General features: G+C 43.1%; 1 protein-coding gene across 1 annotated transcript in view; it reads left to right on the top strand.

The window, feature by feature from the left end:
* Window positions 1–17233, top strand: part of LOC124552876 (lachesin-like) — a 333701-nt gene that overhangs the window by 184902 nt on the left and 131566 nt on the right. The window contains exon 4 of the mRNA XM_047130152.1: window positions 9824–9952. Within this exon, the coding sequence (XP_046986108.1) occupies window positions 9824–9952 (129 nt within the window). The remainder of the gene's footprint in view (window positions 1–9823; window positions 9953–17233) is intronic.

Raw genomic sequence — 17233 nt, 5'->3', positions numbered from 1 at the left:
TACTGTAAGATAAACTGTTGAAGTACTATGTGGATCATTTTCTGTGGGGTTCGCTATTCATGGAAGTAATTACATATTAAGAATCTTCGAATTTTTTCCTTTAGCTGTACAGTAAAACCTTTCTTCCCAATTTTCATATATTTAGGTCAACAGGAAGTGCCCTATAGGTGTTGAGGAGTCAATTTGCGAGTATAAAAATTAAGCTTCAGTTCCCAAAATGAGATTTTCACTCTGCAGCGGAGTGTGCGCTGATATGGAACTTCCTGGCAGATTAATACTGTGTGCCGGACCGAGACTCGAATTCGGGGCCTTTGCCTTTCGCAGGCAAGTGCTCTACCATCTGAGCTAGCCTAGTACGACTCACGCCCCGTCCTCACAGCTTCACTTCTGCCAGTTCCTCGTCTCCTACCTTCCAAACTTTACAGAAGCTGCAGAAATGAAGCTGTGAGGACGGGGCGTGAGTCGTGCTTGGGTAGCTCAGATGGTAGAGCACTTGCCTGCGAAAGGCAAAGGTCCCGAGTTCGAGTCTCGGTCCGGCATACAGTATTCATTTGCGAGGATGTTTCGAAGTTTCAGTTTTTTACATCGGTAAGGGGCCGCAGATCTTCGTGTTAGTACGTAACATAAACTTTAATATTGATACGTCTACCTACTGATGAGGGAAAAGGTTTTTAACAATCGGACAGACAGACAGATACACAACAAATGGCCCTATAAGCGACCCGTTTTCACCGATTCAGGTAGCGAACCAAAAGCCAGCTCACCAAGAGTTGGGGAAAAATATAAAGCGTAAAAAAATAAAAAAAGTTCAAAATAACTTGTTTTCTGATAGATTCGTCTTCAGCAAACACTTTTTTTCGGACAGGTTCCACTGCATCCATATAGACATGAGTGGGTTTTCATTTTCTTTCCATTAAATAACAAAAATGTTTCAAATGGCTCTGAGCACTATGGGACTCAACTGCTGTGGTCATAAGTTCCCTAGAACTTAGAACTACTTAAACCTAACTAACCTAAGGACATCACACACATCCATGCCCGAGGCAGGATTCGAACCTGCGACCGTAGCGGTCGTGCGGTTCCAGACTGTAGCGCCTTTAACCGCTCAGCCACTCCGGCCGGCATTAAATAACAGAAGAACTGCTATTTGTTATCTGTATGTACAGAGTTTCAGTTTTTAAGAAAAATATTGACAATCTTGAAAACAGGCAAAGATTTATATACAGGGTGAAGAAAAATTCGCGCACTCGGACTTCGCAGGGTGATTCCTCACATACTAGAAATACAAAATGACTCCCACGAAGTTTCATCCTGCGCATATTTCGGGCAGTAAATGGACCTTAAAGATTGGCAATATGTAATCACACATATGTTGATTACCTCTGTCAGCATATAGAAGTAGTGTTATGCAGTTGGTGCACGGGATGGCGTTTTGGATTAGCATGTTGGAGGTCGAGGGTTCGATACTGAAGTCGAGGTTTACTTGCGTATGTTTGCAAAATGTAGTCTGCGTCTTACGGTATCTGGCGTCTTAATCGTCAACAGCGTTTACAGTGGATCGTCTACAAAACATTTGCCATGACGTACTATGAATACAGAAATGGAAGTACACTCGATACCATTGGTCATTTTTAAAGATGCCCTTTGCACATCGTGGACGCGAATTGTCTCACATCACTGCATCTTCTAGATTACAATCTTTTTTTGTGTCTACCCTCCTCCATTGGTCCCATCGATTAATACGAACTATTATTCTTGCCACGATCAGATTCATTACATTTCGTTAGGGTCTTATGTCACTAGTAGGTTAGCAACGCGTTTTGCAGATAATTTCTATGGGATCTTTGGGGGAGGGTACACAGAAAACAGGCTTGGAATCTAGTAGATGCAGAAGTGCGAAACAATTCCCGCCCACGACGTGCAAAGGCGTCTCTAAAAGCTGATCAATGAAAACGATTGTACTTCTGTTTCTCTGTTCATAGTACGTAACTGCAGATGTTTTTTAGACGATCCACTGTAATCGCTGTCTGACGATTAAGATACCGGATACCGTAAGAAGCAGACTATATTTCACATATATAAACAAGAAAGCCTCGACCCAGAATCGAACCCTCGATCTTTGACATGCCATTTCAAAACTCTAACCTCTGCATCAACCGCACAGTACGACTGCTTTATGCTGACAGGTGTAGTTACCATGTATGTGATTACAGTGTTGCCAGATTCTCAGTCTTTAGTGCCCATTTACTGCCCGAAATGTGAGCAGAAAGAAATTTTGTGAGAGATATTTTTGTATTGCCAGTAGGTGAGGAATCGCAGTGCGAAGTTAGACATTGCGAATTTTCCTTCGACGTGTCTATACTTTGTCAACATGTGATGTGGTTTTTATGGCTAGTAATGTGTCAGTAATCTGTCAGATAATTCTGATTTGACAACAGATACAGTATCTGTTGAGAATAGCATGCTGACTAGCACAACTTGCCCAGTACACCACACGCACTCAGTGTGTCTGACGTAGAAGGAACATTGTCACACTATAAGAGGATCCAACGGCTCAAATCTGCTCGGCTCAGCCGACACACAGTCACTGCTGCACTTGCGGCGAGCTCACACAAGCAAGCCAACTCTTGACTAGGGGCAAAACGTCTACCTTCGACCGTCCAGGACCGTCAAACGTAATGGCTCCTTTCACAGTTTCCTCTCTCTGCCACTCATGCGGGCAGATAAACGATTCCTCAACTGGAGTGTTATGCCACGCTAGGGAGCGCAAAACACCAAGAAGTAGTGCCAACCTAGGAGCATAGGCAACATACTACTTGGCGCAGTTGGCACTTTGCGGTGACGTCGGACGTGTCTCCCTGGTACAGGTGTTTCAATTTCCAGAGTAAGTAACGTACAGAATGAAGAGGATAGAGAGAAAACTACAGACCCGTAACAGACAGACAGTTTCAAATAACTCAATACACTGATGCGATGTAGTCTTGTTACATAACTGGAACGAAAGCAACCCACAATTTTGGATTACGTATCATGCAGCCGTCTTGATTCAGGCGAAATAAATTACAAAAAACTGTTCAAATGTCTCTGAGCACTATGGGACTTAACTGCAGTGGTCATCAGTCCCCTATAACTTAGAACTACTTAAACCTAACTAATCTAAGGATATCACACACATTCGTGCCCGAGGCAGCATTCGAACCTGCGACCTTAGCGGTCGCGCGGTTCCAGACTGTAGCGCCTAGAACCGCTCGGCTACTCCGGCCGGCAAATAAATTACACACACACACATATTTTAGACCCCGTGTTTACTGGATTTCTTTTTCTTGATGGGGTCCATACTACCTCCATATATGTGTGGAGCTTCTGTAGAGTGAAAATTTCATTCTAGAGTCACAGGTTTGTTTCATCCATGAGAAAGTGTCACAGACAAACTGAAGAAACTGAATTGAACTGCCAAGCTCTTGAAGATAAACTATCCCGAGAAAGTTTGTTAACTAAGTTTCAATACCCAACTTTGAATGATGACTAGGAATACACTACAATCTCCTATTATCGCTCACATGACTACCATAAGGACACGATTAGAAGAATTACTGGACGTGCAGAAGCATTCGATCATTCTTCCTGCACTCTGTATGTGAACGGACTGGGAAATAAACGCTACTAATAACTGATACCATGGGACGTAGTCTCTTTCGTGCACCTCACGGTGGTTTGTAGAGTATAAATAAAATGCAAATGACAATGTACAGGTATTCGAATGAGACTGAAATCTGCAGATACGATGTACATGTGCAGCAAAACAAATAAATACTATTTCAGAAAAGTTTGATGGCTCTGAGCACTATGCGACTGAACTTCACCGCTACGGTCGCAGGTTCGAATCCTGCCTCGGGCATGGATGTGTGTGATGTCCTTAGGTTAGTTAGGTTTACTTAGTTCTAAGTTCTAGGCGACTGATGACCTCAGAAGTTAAGTCGCATAGTGCTCAGAGCCATTTGAACCATTTGAACTTAACTTCTGTGGTCATCAGTCGCCTAGAACTTTGAACTAATTAAACCTAACTAACCTAAGGACATCACACACATCCATGCCCGAGGCAGGATTCGAGCCTGCGACCGTAGCGGTCGTTCGGCTCCAGACTGTAGCGCCTAGAACCGCACGGCCACTCCGGCCGGCCAAGTATGATGTTTGGTCCTAGAGAAAGAACTGTAAAAGCGGCCTGGAATCTCTCTGTCTGGAGTTTCCCCGCTAAGGACTGAGCCCCAGTGGCCAGCCAAGACTTATCAGGAGACGGTTGGATACCAACCCGACTGCCGCCTGCAGTATACGGCCTGCCGACAACAAAGAGTCATGGTCAGGAATGGCATTTCATAACAGGACCCCTTTGGTTGTCATCCGCGGCACATTTGCAGCATAGCGGTACGTCGACGATATTCCACGTCCCGTTGTGTTACCCTTCATTACTAGCCATCGTCGGCTTACGGTTCAGTAAGATAATGTCCGTCTGCGTAGATTTTCTACTCCTTGTCTTCGTGCTTGACAAACCCAGCCTTCCCCAGCGGGTCGCTGGATCTCTCCCCCATTGAGAAAGATTGGAGCATTGTGGGCAGAGCCCTTCAACTGTTTCGGGATATTAACGAACTAACACGCCAGTTGGACAGAAGTTGCCAGGTTATCCCCCGGAAGGACATCCAATAACTCTGTCAATCAATACCAAACCGAATAACAGCTTGCATAAGTATTATTTAATGGTCGTCTTCTTCATGGAGGTGGCTTGCATCCCTTGTTGTCTTGGATTGTACTCTCACAGTACAGGGCTACATTGATGTTTTAAGCAACTTATTGTTTCTCCCTGTTGAAAAGCAATTCGTGGATGGCGATTGCATCATTCAATACGATCGAGCACGTGTTCATAAAGCACGACCTGTAGCCGAGTGGTTACGCGATAACAACATCCCTGTAATGGACTGGCCTGCACAGAGTTCTGACCTGAATCCTATAGAACACCTTTGGGATGTTTTGGAACTCCGACTTGGTGCCAGGCCTCAGCGACCGACATCACTACTTCTCCTCAGTGCAACCCTCCGTGCAGAAATGGCTGCCATTCCCCAAGAAATCTTTTAGCACCTGATTGAACGAATGCCTGCGAGAGTGGAAGCTGTCATCAAGACTAAGAGTGGAGCAACACCCTATTGAATTCCAGCATTACCGTTGGAGGGCACCACGAGCTTGTAAGTCATTTTCAGCCAGGTTTCCGTATACTTTTTGTCACATAGTGTAACTGTATTTATCGTATGTTGTTTGTATATAATCGTATGATTAAGGTACAGTTTTTGAGCTTAAATCGTAATTTATGTAGATTGTAATCATTTATGGTAAATATCAATTATTAAGTCATTAATATTTTCTGTCTATAAATGTTAAGGACATTATACATAGCTGTCAAGCAATTTCCCATTGAACTGAACCTAGTTATAATTGGCGTATATGACCACTCTCCACAAATGAAAATGTCTATGGCTTTCACATCAGCCTCTATACTGAAGACGAGTGAATATTAATTTGAGAGAAACTTTATATGTCGCTTCCGTGGTCAGGAGTAAGCATGAAATAAAACATTAACACATGACATTTTCATCTGGACCATCTGCATACGGTGTATTACGGCGTTGCGATATTGTCTGCCACCGAAATGACTAAATGATAAGAAATGTAAAATTTACGACGGAACAGGCAACGAGCTACTAATTGACTCCTGTTATTTATTTACTTTTTAATGGCTGCCAGCAACTTCTGCCGCTTAGCCAATTACTCGCTATAACGTTTTTATGGCAACATACGCTAATAAACGTCAGCGGCAGTGAAAGCTGTTCGTATCAGTCTGCGCCGGCATATGGCATGTGTGACGTTCATATATTAGGTACAGCAGGGCAGACCTTTGCTTGGACTGTCTTCTGGCGCAGTGGTAGTATTACTATATTATCGAGTTCTGGTCATGTTATGTGGTTGAAGTCCAGCTGATGCTCATATTCAACACCAAGGGAAACATAATAAATTAATTTGACTGCTACAAAATTAAAATTACCAGCTGGATTCAGAAAATTGTCTATTGTAGCTTAGTGAACTCCATTCCTACATACATTGACTCAAAATTGTTAGGGCTGGCATGTCCAAAGTGCCGCACCGTATGGTCTATTCATATGTAGACGGAAGCAAAAATACGACAAAATGTTTGATGTATAGTGTCATATATTGAGCTACAAACACAGTTTTTCACGTGTTGCTGTTTCAACAACTAATAGCAATACAACTGAATTTCACGAAATATAGAAGTACTAGGGAAATGAGTGTTGTGGTCTACCTGCATAACCCAGGACGAAAGAGTGCATTCTAAATAGCATTCTTCTCTTAGACATCGGCAGTTCCCTCCATTTAAAGTTCACGCCCCATGACGTTATACACTCTTGTTATGTGATTGCTCATACCCTGCGATGAAATACACTATGTGATCAAAAGTATCCGGACACCCCCCAAATACACGGTTTTCATATTAGATGCACTGTGCTGCCAGCTATTGGTAGGTAAGAGGACCTCAGTAGTCATTAGACCTTGTCAGAGAGCAGAATGGGGCGCTCCACGGAACTTACGGACTTCAAACGTGGTCAGGTGATTGGGTGTCACTTGCGTCATACGTCTGTACTCGAGATTTCCACACTCCTAAACATTTCTAGCACCATTGTTTCCGATGCAATAGTGAAGTGAAATCGTGAAGGGACACGCACAATACAAAAGCGTACAGGCCGACCTCCTGTGTTGACTGATAGAGACCGCCGACGGTTCGAGAGGGTCATAATGTATAATAGGCTGACATCTATACAGACCATCACACAGGAATTCCTAAATGCCTCAGGATCCCCTCCATGTACTGTGACAGTTAGGCGGGAGGTGAGAAAAATTGGAAATTCATTGTCGAGCGGCTTCTCATAAGCCACACATCACGGAGGTAAATGCCAAACGACGCCTCGCTTGATGTAGTGAGCGTAAACATTGGACGATTGAACAGTGGAAAAACATTGTATGGAGTGGCGAATCACGGTACTCAATGTGGCCATTCGATGGCAGGGTGTGGGTATGGCGAATGCCCGGTGAATGTCATCTGCCAACGTGTGTAGTGCCAACAGTAAAATTCGGCGGCGGTGTTGTTATGGCATTGTCGTGTTTTTCATGGAGGGGGCTTGCATCCCTTGTTGTTTTGCGTGGTACTATCACAGCACGGGGCTAGATTGATGTTTTAAGCACCTTCTTACCTCCTACTGTTGAACAGCAATTCGGGGATGGCGATTGCATCTTTCAACACGATCGAGCACCTGTGCATAATGGACGGCCTGTGGCGGAGTGGTTACACGACAGTGACATCCCTGTAGTAGACTGGCCTGCACAAAGTCATGTTCAGAATCCTATAGCGCACCTTTTGGATGTTTTGGAACGTCGACTTGCTGCCTGGCCTCAACGACCGACATCGATAACTCTCCTCAGTACAGCACTTCGTGGAGAATGGGCTGCCATTCTCCAAGAAACCTTCCAGCACCTGATTGAACGTATGCCTCCGAGAGTGGAAGCTGTCATCAAGGCTAAGGGCGGGCCAACACCATATTGAAGTCATTTTCACCCAGGTTTCCAGATGCTTTTGATCTCGTATCTTTCCAGAGCAGTCTGCTTCAAATTGTACACAAATCTGTAGTTAATGGTTTTGCATTACATATTTTACTGTCAGTGAGTGTAGTTCGCGTGCGCTTTTAAACTTGTGACCGACTTCGGCTCCGCCGAAACTTTTTCAGATCTGATCATGTCAGCAACAACAGTAACCGGTGCTGACGGATTGGACGGCGTACTTCTGTAACCGAAATTCTAAGATCTCAAGACTGTTCGATGGAACCGATACCGGTCACAATGTTTAAGAACACATCTAGACGGGCAGTAACATTTGTTGCGTTTTCATGCTTTTGGGTCTTGGCATGTGATACACCGGAAGGATATTAACATATCCATGTCGGAACTCCACCACTCTGACCACGGTAGGACCATTTGGAACCGACCGACCGCCGTGTCGTCCTCCGCCACTGGCGTCATGCGCATGTTATATGGGCGGGGGGAGGGGGGGGGGGGTAAACGCAGCACCATCCCGGCTTTGCAGACTTTGGATCCGTCACTTCTCATTCAAGAAGCTCATCAATTGGCATCAAGAGACTGAGTGGGCCCCTGTCCAGTCCTTCCACTAATGAAAATCAGTGACAGTGCGGGAATTGAACCCGAGTGCTCTGCATGGCAGTTTTGTGAGCTGACCACTTTTAGACACCTTCTTTCTTTCTTTCAGTTGTTCCGTTTTTTTTTTCATCATATCTCTGTACGGATGTCACAAGATCTCATTCAAATTTTATCGATGAGAAACTTCATTGAGCTTTTTTTATTACAGAGTGTGGGCAGTGCCACATCCGTACACGCTGAGCTACCATACTGACAATTACTCAGCTACGGAAGCTGGCAGCGGTGTAAAGGGTGTAGCATAATTAATAGGAAAAACTGACGCCAGTAAAAAGGTACGATAACAGAAACAGAAACGTTTCTTTGTTTGTGTGAAGACCTGGGCTATAGTTAGAGGGAACAGGGTATGTCGTGGAAGTTGACATCTCATATTAATTTCGAAGTAAATGATGAAATGTTCTTGAGATTTCAGTCAGGACTGTGGGTGTTGCTGCTGCTAATTGATATTCGAGTGGCCTTCAGTACGTTATGGAACACATTTTTTCCTCGGTCAATTTCGGTGGAAAAAATGCGGAATTTGTTGAGGGACACGTGCAATATTTCCACTTCATCCTCTATAGTTTCATGAAGTTCCGCTAGTTGGTGGCGCTATACGTACCTTTCAAAGTGGCACCTGCATTGGAGATGCGTTACAAACAGAGAGCTGTCACTAAGTTTCTTTTGGCGAAAAGCCAGAGTATCACAGATGTTCATAGGCGCTTTGAGAATGCGTGAGGAGACCTAGTAGTAAACAAAAGCACGGCGAGTCATTGGGCGAGCTGTCTGTCATCATAGCAAGAAAGTGTTGCAAGGCTGTCTGATCTCCCGGGTACCGGCCTGCGGCTTGCAGTGTTGGAAAGTGCGGCCTCTCATTCGAGGTGATCGACGGATCACAATCCAAGACTTCGCTCCTCAACTCGAAGTCTCCGTGGTAGTGTTGTCGCACTAGTCCACCAGCTGTGGTACTCGAAGGTGTGTGCCCGCTGGGTTCATCGCCTTCCATGTGTTTAGCCTAATGAATAATGTATTCCGCGGGAAGCAGAATGCGGATGATGGTAAGGTTATTGATGGAATGCAGACATCGACTGTTAGAGTGGTATCACGCGGACATACAGGCCCTCTCAGAAAGGTGGCGTAAGGCAGTCGCATTAAACGGAGATTGTGTTGAAAAGTAGGGCTTGGCAGCCGAAGGAACGGTAAATACTATAGTGAAGTTGAATTCTGAATGAAACAGCCTGCTTTCAGAGGAAAAAGTGTTGCATTGCTTACTGAACGCCCCTGGTACATTACTGTTCAGGATTTCAAACTGTTACTGAACCGATATGTCTGCCTCTATTACACGACTGGTTGTGAGTTCGATTCTCCGCTTGCGATGTCTTTTCCTGAGTACCATATTGCTCCTTTATAAGAAGAAGGTGCTCAGTTGTTTGGCAAGTTCCTTGCGTTTACTAATGTCATCTTTACTGCAAGGACTCATGTTGTACTCTGGTAAAAAAAAGTGTGGGTTTTTGTTTTTCAGTGAACGTATACGACGGCGAGAAGCTCAACCTTACGCGCATCTCGCGGACGGAGATGGGCGCCTACCTGTGCATAGCCAGCAACTCAGTGCCTCCATCCGTCAGCAAGCGGATCATCGTCGACGTTGAGTGTGAGTTACTTCCCGACATTTCCATGTGGCTCTTACAGCTTGTCCTTAACATCCACATGCCCCATCCAGTAAGTCCAAGATAAAAGCGAACCCATTTCGTGATTTTACTTTTACCCGATTGCCCAATCTTCCGATCACGTTACGGGCATCATTAACTACGTAATTTATTTAATTCACTAATTTCACCTCATAGAATCAGAGGCTTTCTTACATGCAATCAGACTTCGTCAGTGAATGCACATTGATATCTATGATTTTATTCACAGCTGTTATTTTTCTCTTGTTTGTGGTGCGTTTTTTTTATTTTTATTTTTCAGAATAGTATTCAGTCGTCGGGTGCACAACTGTCATAATCTGTCGTCCTTGGAAGTTTAAAAAATTTGCGAAATAATTAGAACATTACCATACAAGTACGTAAAGTACAAGACTCATATTACAAAAACTTGGTCAGTATTGACTTAGCAGACATCAGTACTCTCGTCAGTGAAGCATAATGCTATGAAATGTAGTGAAATATACATAGTGTGCGCGATAATTGTAACCAAATATTTATAGCTTGGGGCGAATCAATCACACTTAGGTGGAAAGTAAAGTTGGTGTGCTTCAAGAAAGGAAAATGCAGTGGGAGTAATTAGCTTGTTATACTACTATGTAGATGTGGTGTTACCGCCAGACACCACACTTGCTAGATGGTAGCCTTTAAATCGGCCGCAGTCCGGTAGTATACGTCGGACCCGCGTGTCGCCACTATCAGTTATTGCAGACCGATCGCCGCCACACGGCAGGTCTAGAGAGACGTCCTAGCACTCGCCCCAGTTATACAGCCGACTTTGCTAGCAATGGTTCACTGACAAATTACGCTCTCATTTGCCGAGACGATAGTTAGCATAGCCTTCAGCTACGTTATTTGCTACGACCTAGCAAGGCGCCATTATCATTTGCTATTTACCTTGTGGTACATGTACCGTCAGACCGATGTTCACCAATTATGAATTAAAGTTAAGTACTCCAGTAGTTACTTACGTTCTTTGCTACTATAAATTCCCTTAACAGTTCCAGACTTCACGCCAGCCTGCGTGAGCTTAAACGCGTGCCTTCCGGCTTCCTCCAAACCCCGTGGATTGGCTCCTGCCAATTCACAACAGTAGAAGTGGGATAAAACTGATATAAATAACTGCAGAGGACATTCATTTCTTCCAGTCACAAATGTGTTTAAAAAATCATACTTAAAAGGCTTGGAACATAAACTGACTATATAATGCGCTATTATCAAGCTCGTCTTAGGAAAGGTAGATAGTGTGTGGAACCAATTCCAAGGTGAAAGATCTGCGACTGTCGATATAAGAACATGAGCCGGGCGGAGAGATGCACAATTCCCCTTCGTATTGTAATAGAAAAATTAATTACGAGACAGGAAAGAGAAGTAAAAGAAATAACTGTTGACAGATTACAAAAAACTGATATTTATTTAGGGAAGTGTGGCTTATGCAGACGATCTAACAATCCTTTCAAACTCCAAAGAAACAGCAGTCAAAAGGAACTCAAAATTTCTAATCAGAGAACCTAACACATCGAAAGTCTTCCTCGATACCTAGATGAACTGCCCATGTTTACACTTTCTGGCAAAAAATCTCAAGAGAAAACTTTAAATCGTAAGAGAAATCATCTAACCCTCTGGGAAAAAATTGTGAAGAAAACAAAGGGAGAATAACTGAACTACTCAATCTTACGGGATTACATGGAATAGGCACAATAAAAACTGTATTTCTTAATGTAAAATTAAAACGCTATATAAGAATAGTTAAACCAGAGAATGTAATCATTGGAGGTGGATCATTAAGTAAAGACCTACAAATTGAAGAAAGAAAAATACCCAGCAAAATATTTAGTCCGGTTGTTGTGGAGGGAACGTGGGTGAGACAGAAAACTGTTTGTATCGAAATTTGGAGGATATCTCGGACACTTTCAGAAAAAAACCGAAACAATTCTCTGCCTTGCTGTCTTAAGGAAAGCTATAAACACCTGGAAACTTTAATGAAGAAAATCTTGAGGAAATGAGCATTACATAGATAAGTCTGGAGGACCAGACCTGCGCTCAGAACTTTGACTGACAAGCATCAGTTTAAAACTAAACCAAGTGTTACATCTATGAGAACGTGGGCAGAAGACCATAAGAAATAGCACAGTGACAAGTTAAGAATTTTGGAAAAGAAGAAAGCAAGCACATCAGCAAAATTGTTTCAGTCACGCTCCGTAGCTGGGAATAATAGTGTAGTAATAATAATGACTTGATGTGTGACTATGAATATGTGGAATTTTAGAATTATTGGTCTCATTAATCTTAAGCAATAGCCTCATTATTTTGTTGCAGACCATGGGAAGTAACTTCTAACAGGAACGTATGGAAACAATACAAAAGGAATCAATGTAGAGAAGATATTACCTGGTCAGAGGTAGAGCGACAAATAACTGCTAAAATTAGCAAATTAGATGGAGAGTTGAAAACTGAAATATATTGGGGTGAGAAAACCACTAATAGTTTACAATGTTGCGTCTGATTCCCTATTTAATACAAAGAAACATAGTTGTGATATGTCAGAAGGGAAGCTACTGCGATGGTAGAAGATAAAATTTTAAGATCCTTTAACTGTTTATATGAATCTTTCTGGCGGATTAAAACTGTGTGCCGGACCGAGACTCGAATTCGGGACCTTTGCCTTTCGCAGGCAAGTGCTGGTGGTGCACTTTCCTGTGGGAGGCAAAGGCTCCGAATTCGAGCCTCGGTCCTACACAAAGTTTTATCTGCCACGAAGGTTCATGTGAACGCACACTTCACTGCAGAGTGATGATTTTCTTCGTTAATTGTTCAGTTTGAGGTGTTGCTTGTTGCATGAAAGTACTGTGAGGGTCATTCTCTCGTTTTCTCAGTTATTCAAGTAATTTGTCCCGTATGTTCTTTTGTCTGACTAAAACGTTATACATAATTTAAGCTTACATGCGTACTGCTTCATTAAAAAGACGCACAAAAATTTCCATCAAATATTCCTGCACTCCCAATATTCCTGACGAAAGTATTGCTCAAACGGTGATAGAAAAATGGCCATTCGGTGTCGTTGTCTCTAATTTTACGTGTCCTCATAAAACTATACTTCGATCTGCGGAATAGGTTCGAAAACTTTTGTAGAAAATTACGGCAACAAAAAGAAAGTACGCGGTTTCTCGGATGTTCTTGGCTTTATTGCTTGATGGTGCGCCTTATGGTACTCAGCGAACTTGATGATTTAATTTTTTTGTGCGTTTCAGTTTAATCGAGAAACTATTCCAGGCCACTTTCGCACAGATGGTGTCAAATGTAGTCTCGTCTTGCTGTACTTGAGTCAACAGTGTACTTCATAGTAGAGCTTGGTCATGTGAATAGCCATACTCTGTTCTACTGATTCATCGGAAACACGCTCACTGCGCATCAAATTCCACTTCATGATAAATACTTTGAAGTTTCGTACTCAGGTTCTGCTAGTTCAGTTAACGAACCGATGTTCTTTGGTACCACTGTCGGTGCAGATGTTTATCTTTAAATTTTCCAGATCTTTGACTCTCAGTTGAAGTAAAATAAAAGGCAGTAACATTTTTTTTTTTTTTTTTTTTTTTTTTTTGCGGCACTATGGAGCTACGTCCCGTGAACCGCTGCATCGCATTCACGAAGTCGGGACCCACGAGAAGGGCAGGCAGGGGCGCTTACGTCACAGCACGTAACACTGCAGATCTTACGAATGCCAGCAGCCGTTTCTGGCGGGGAGCGAGTAACTATATCAGATGAGGTTAATAATTCTTAATTCCGAGTTTGACTGCACGCAAGCTCTCGATAGCACATGATCGAGTTATGGCGTTTTTATTGAAATTTTTATTACCCGTGGGTTCTGCACGGAGCCGAATGTTCGCGAAGTATGGCGGGCAACGAGAGTGGTGTGACGTCACATGTTTGTTGCAAGGCCCATATTTCTCGCGGGCCCCGCATGAAGACCTCACAACAGAATTCACAGCAAGCAAAGGTGTGAGGCCATGCAGTTCGTCGGAATTCTGTAATTTTTGTCTACGGCGATATATAAAAGGAAAAGTGTATGGAGACAAATATGAAACGGTACAGCACCTGATGAAAAACATTTCTTAGTAAAAGCTATATGTAATGAACATTTAGCTATTCTTGTCTTTAAAGATAACAAGGCTTAAATCTGTCGCATTGCCTGGCGCGGCATACTATTTTGCAATGAACACACAGTGCGTAGTGGGGCGATCACTCTGTTGTAGAAGTAATTCAAAAGCCAAGATCCCTTAAATACTGTTTACTGGAGAACCGCTTTCTACACACTAAAGGTCCCGTCATCGGATCTGTGAAGATATAACAACACTGGTTTGAGGGAAGGCTTACACGAGTTTCACTACATACATTACTATACGTGCTGTATCACATACCTGAATGTAGATTAACATTTATAAACCATTTGGATATAACGATACATGAGGCAGACCAGTTGATATAAAATCATTGTCACAAAAATTAATAAACAACTACTCTCCTGGTCATTCTTTTCCATGAAGTATGTAAAAAAGAAATCACATGATGAAACTATTTGTAGATGGCATTATAGCCCTCGTGATAGGTGATAGATAAAACATCAATGATTATTTAAATGGGCTGAATGCTATGCATACGCCGATCATATGTACAATAGAAGTAATAATAGTATTAACTACTTAGACATCACTATTACTAAAGCAGGTTCGAATCCTGCCTCGGGAATGGATGTGTGTGATGTTCTTAGGTTAGTTAGGTTTAAGTAGTTCTAAGTCCTAGGGGACTGATGACCTCAGATGTTAAGTCCCATAGTCCTCAGAGCCATTTGAACCATTACTGCCGGCCGGAGTGGCCGTGCGGTTCTAGGCGCTACAGTCTGGAGCCGAGCGACCGCTCCGGTCGCAGGTTCGAATCCTACCTCGGACATGGATGTGTGTGATGTCCTTAGGTTAGTTATGTTTAAGTAGTTCTAAGTTCTAGGGGACTGATGACATCAGAAGTTAAGTCACATAGTGCTCAGAGACATTTGAACCAACCATTACTAAAGCAGCCGGCCGTCATACATTTAGCATTTACAGGAAAGCAGTAGCGACAGACCATGTTATTCATTTCGCAAGCCAACCATCCATCTAAGTATAAAACGTCCTGTTTTTGCTCAATGATGCACAGGCTCTTAAAGCTGCCGTTACAACGAAGCAGCGTTAGGCAAGAGATAGATGTCCTCAAGTATACAGCCTGTAGCAACGGTTATGATGCGGCCGTGGTGGACAGGTTGTATACAACAATTTAAAAAAAGCAAGCATAAGAAGGAAAGACCATCTAACAATAGTAGGTGTAAAAAGTATGTTCCAATGACATATCAAGGGCCGGTTTCTGACAAAATAGACCGACAGTTTCGTAAGTCCGGCGTGGTCGTGGCATTTAGGACGCAAAATAGTTTGCGCTAGAAACTTAGGCATACGATTGAAGACAGCACTGATAGATTTAGAAGCACCCCGGTATATAGATTACAATGTGGCGGGTGTGAAGGCTTTTATGTGGGACAAACAGGAAGATCGTTTTTTTTTGCGTTTTCGTGAGCACACGTGTGCCCACAACAGGTCCGCTTTGGGTGACCATCTGTGGGACTCGAACCATAAGATTACTGATATGCAACAAGGTAAGAAAATCTTGCATAAAGCACCTAAATGAAGCAAACTCGACGTTTGGAAAACATCTAAATTTACAAAAACAAAAAGATTTTTCCAGGCAAATTGTTGAACGACCAATTAGAATCGGCGGACCAAAATTTCATTGACGTATATGATGGGTGTTGTGTATTCTCGGAAAACCACCTATAGAATACCGCTAAATTTTTTTGGATAATGCCTTTGTTACAGATGTTTTTACTCTGTAATTGATGTACTTTATAATAAGTATAGTAGGTATAGTATGCATAGTATGTATAGTATGTACAGTAAGTGTATGCGAAAGTGTTCTTTGCATCGGTATTTGATTAGTAGTAATAGTAAAGTTGTATCGCAATAGTGAGTAGTTATGCCGTGGGACTGTGTGTGCAGTGCTGGGACAGCGCTATCTAGTGGCCGGTTGTGAACCACTAGAATCGCAGCAGGGACACCTGCGCGGAATAGGCCAATGTGATGCCGACCGCTGTACCAAATAGTTATATCTTGTGACTTCGGTTTTACATATCTGATGGAAAAGAATGACCAGGAGAGCAGTTTTTTCACTAATTTTCGTGACAACGATTTTATATCAGCTGGGCTGCCTCATGTATCGTTATATCCAAATGGTTTATAATGTTAATCTACATTCAGGTACGTGATACTGCACGAATAGTAATGTATATAGTGTAACTCATGTAAGCCCTCCCTCAGACCTGTCTTGTTATATGTTCACATCCGATGATGGTACCTTTAGTGTGTTGAAAACGGTTATCCAGTAAACAGCATTTAAGGGATCTTGGCTTTTGAATTATTTCTACATACTATGTGATCCTTGGAAAACATAAGCCTGAGTACAGTTCGTTGTAAAATCAGCCTGGATGCAATTTAACGTGCACTACGAAACATAGAGCTGCAGGACGATCGATATGTCATGGTGTTCAAATGGTTATAATTTTTAAAACTAATTTCTTATTTGCAATACAATAATTTTAAACACGATTTTTTTGGTCCGGGTCGTTCATCTTTAGCTATTGGCGCCATCAGTAAAATCTATGAGAAAGCAGTCCGATGTTAAGCGGCGAAGCTAACATATATACGATACTAGAGGAAAAATAAATCATCCACAGGCCCTTCGTCTCGCGGGCCATAGGTCAGCCGGAGCGCGGTAGTATTTTAGGGCCTGAGTAGCCGGCGAGGCATATGACGTTTGCGCCGACCGGCCCTCTGTCAGGGTGAAAGACGACCTCCGCAGTCTTGGCACGGAAACAGCCGCCCAGTGGCCACTGGCTTCTCTCCATCACCTCCCCCCCCTCCCTGTCCTACCCACACCCTCACCATCAGCCCTGATCACTCGCTAGGGAACCATCGGCTAGCCGTTGTCACTGACAGGGAATCCACTCCTCCCACCCCCCAGAAAGAGGACTGACTATAAGGCGCGTAGGCCCATTTTATTGATGGCCGCTTTCAGAGGCATAAATGGCCTCCTAAATCCCCAGAAATTCATTTACTGCTCGTGAAATCACCGCGATTTTATTCCGGAGA

The sequence above is a fragment of the Schistocerca americana genome, chromosome 1, assembly GCF_021461395.2.
Source record: "Schistocerca americana isolate TAMUIC-IGC-003095 chromosome 1, iqSchAmer2.1, whole genome shotgun sequence".
Lineage (NCBI taxonomy): Eukaryota > Metazoa > Arthropoda > Insecta > Orthoptera > Acrididae > Schistocerca > Schistocerca americana.
The sequence above is the reverse complement of the archived record's forward strand: the minus strand, read 5'-3'. Positions and strand labels throughout refer to the sequence as shown.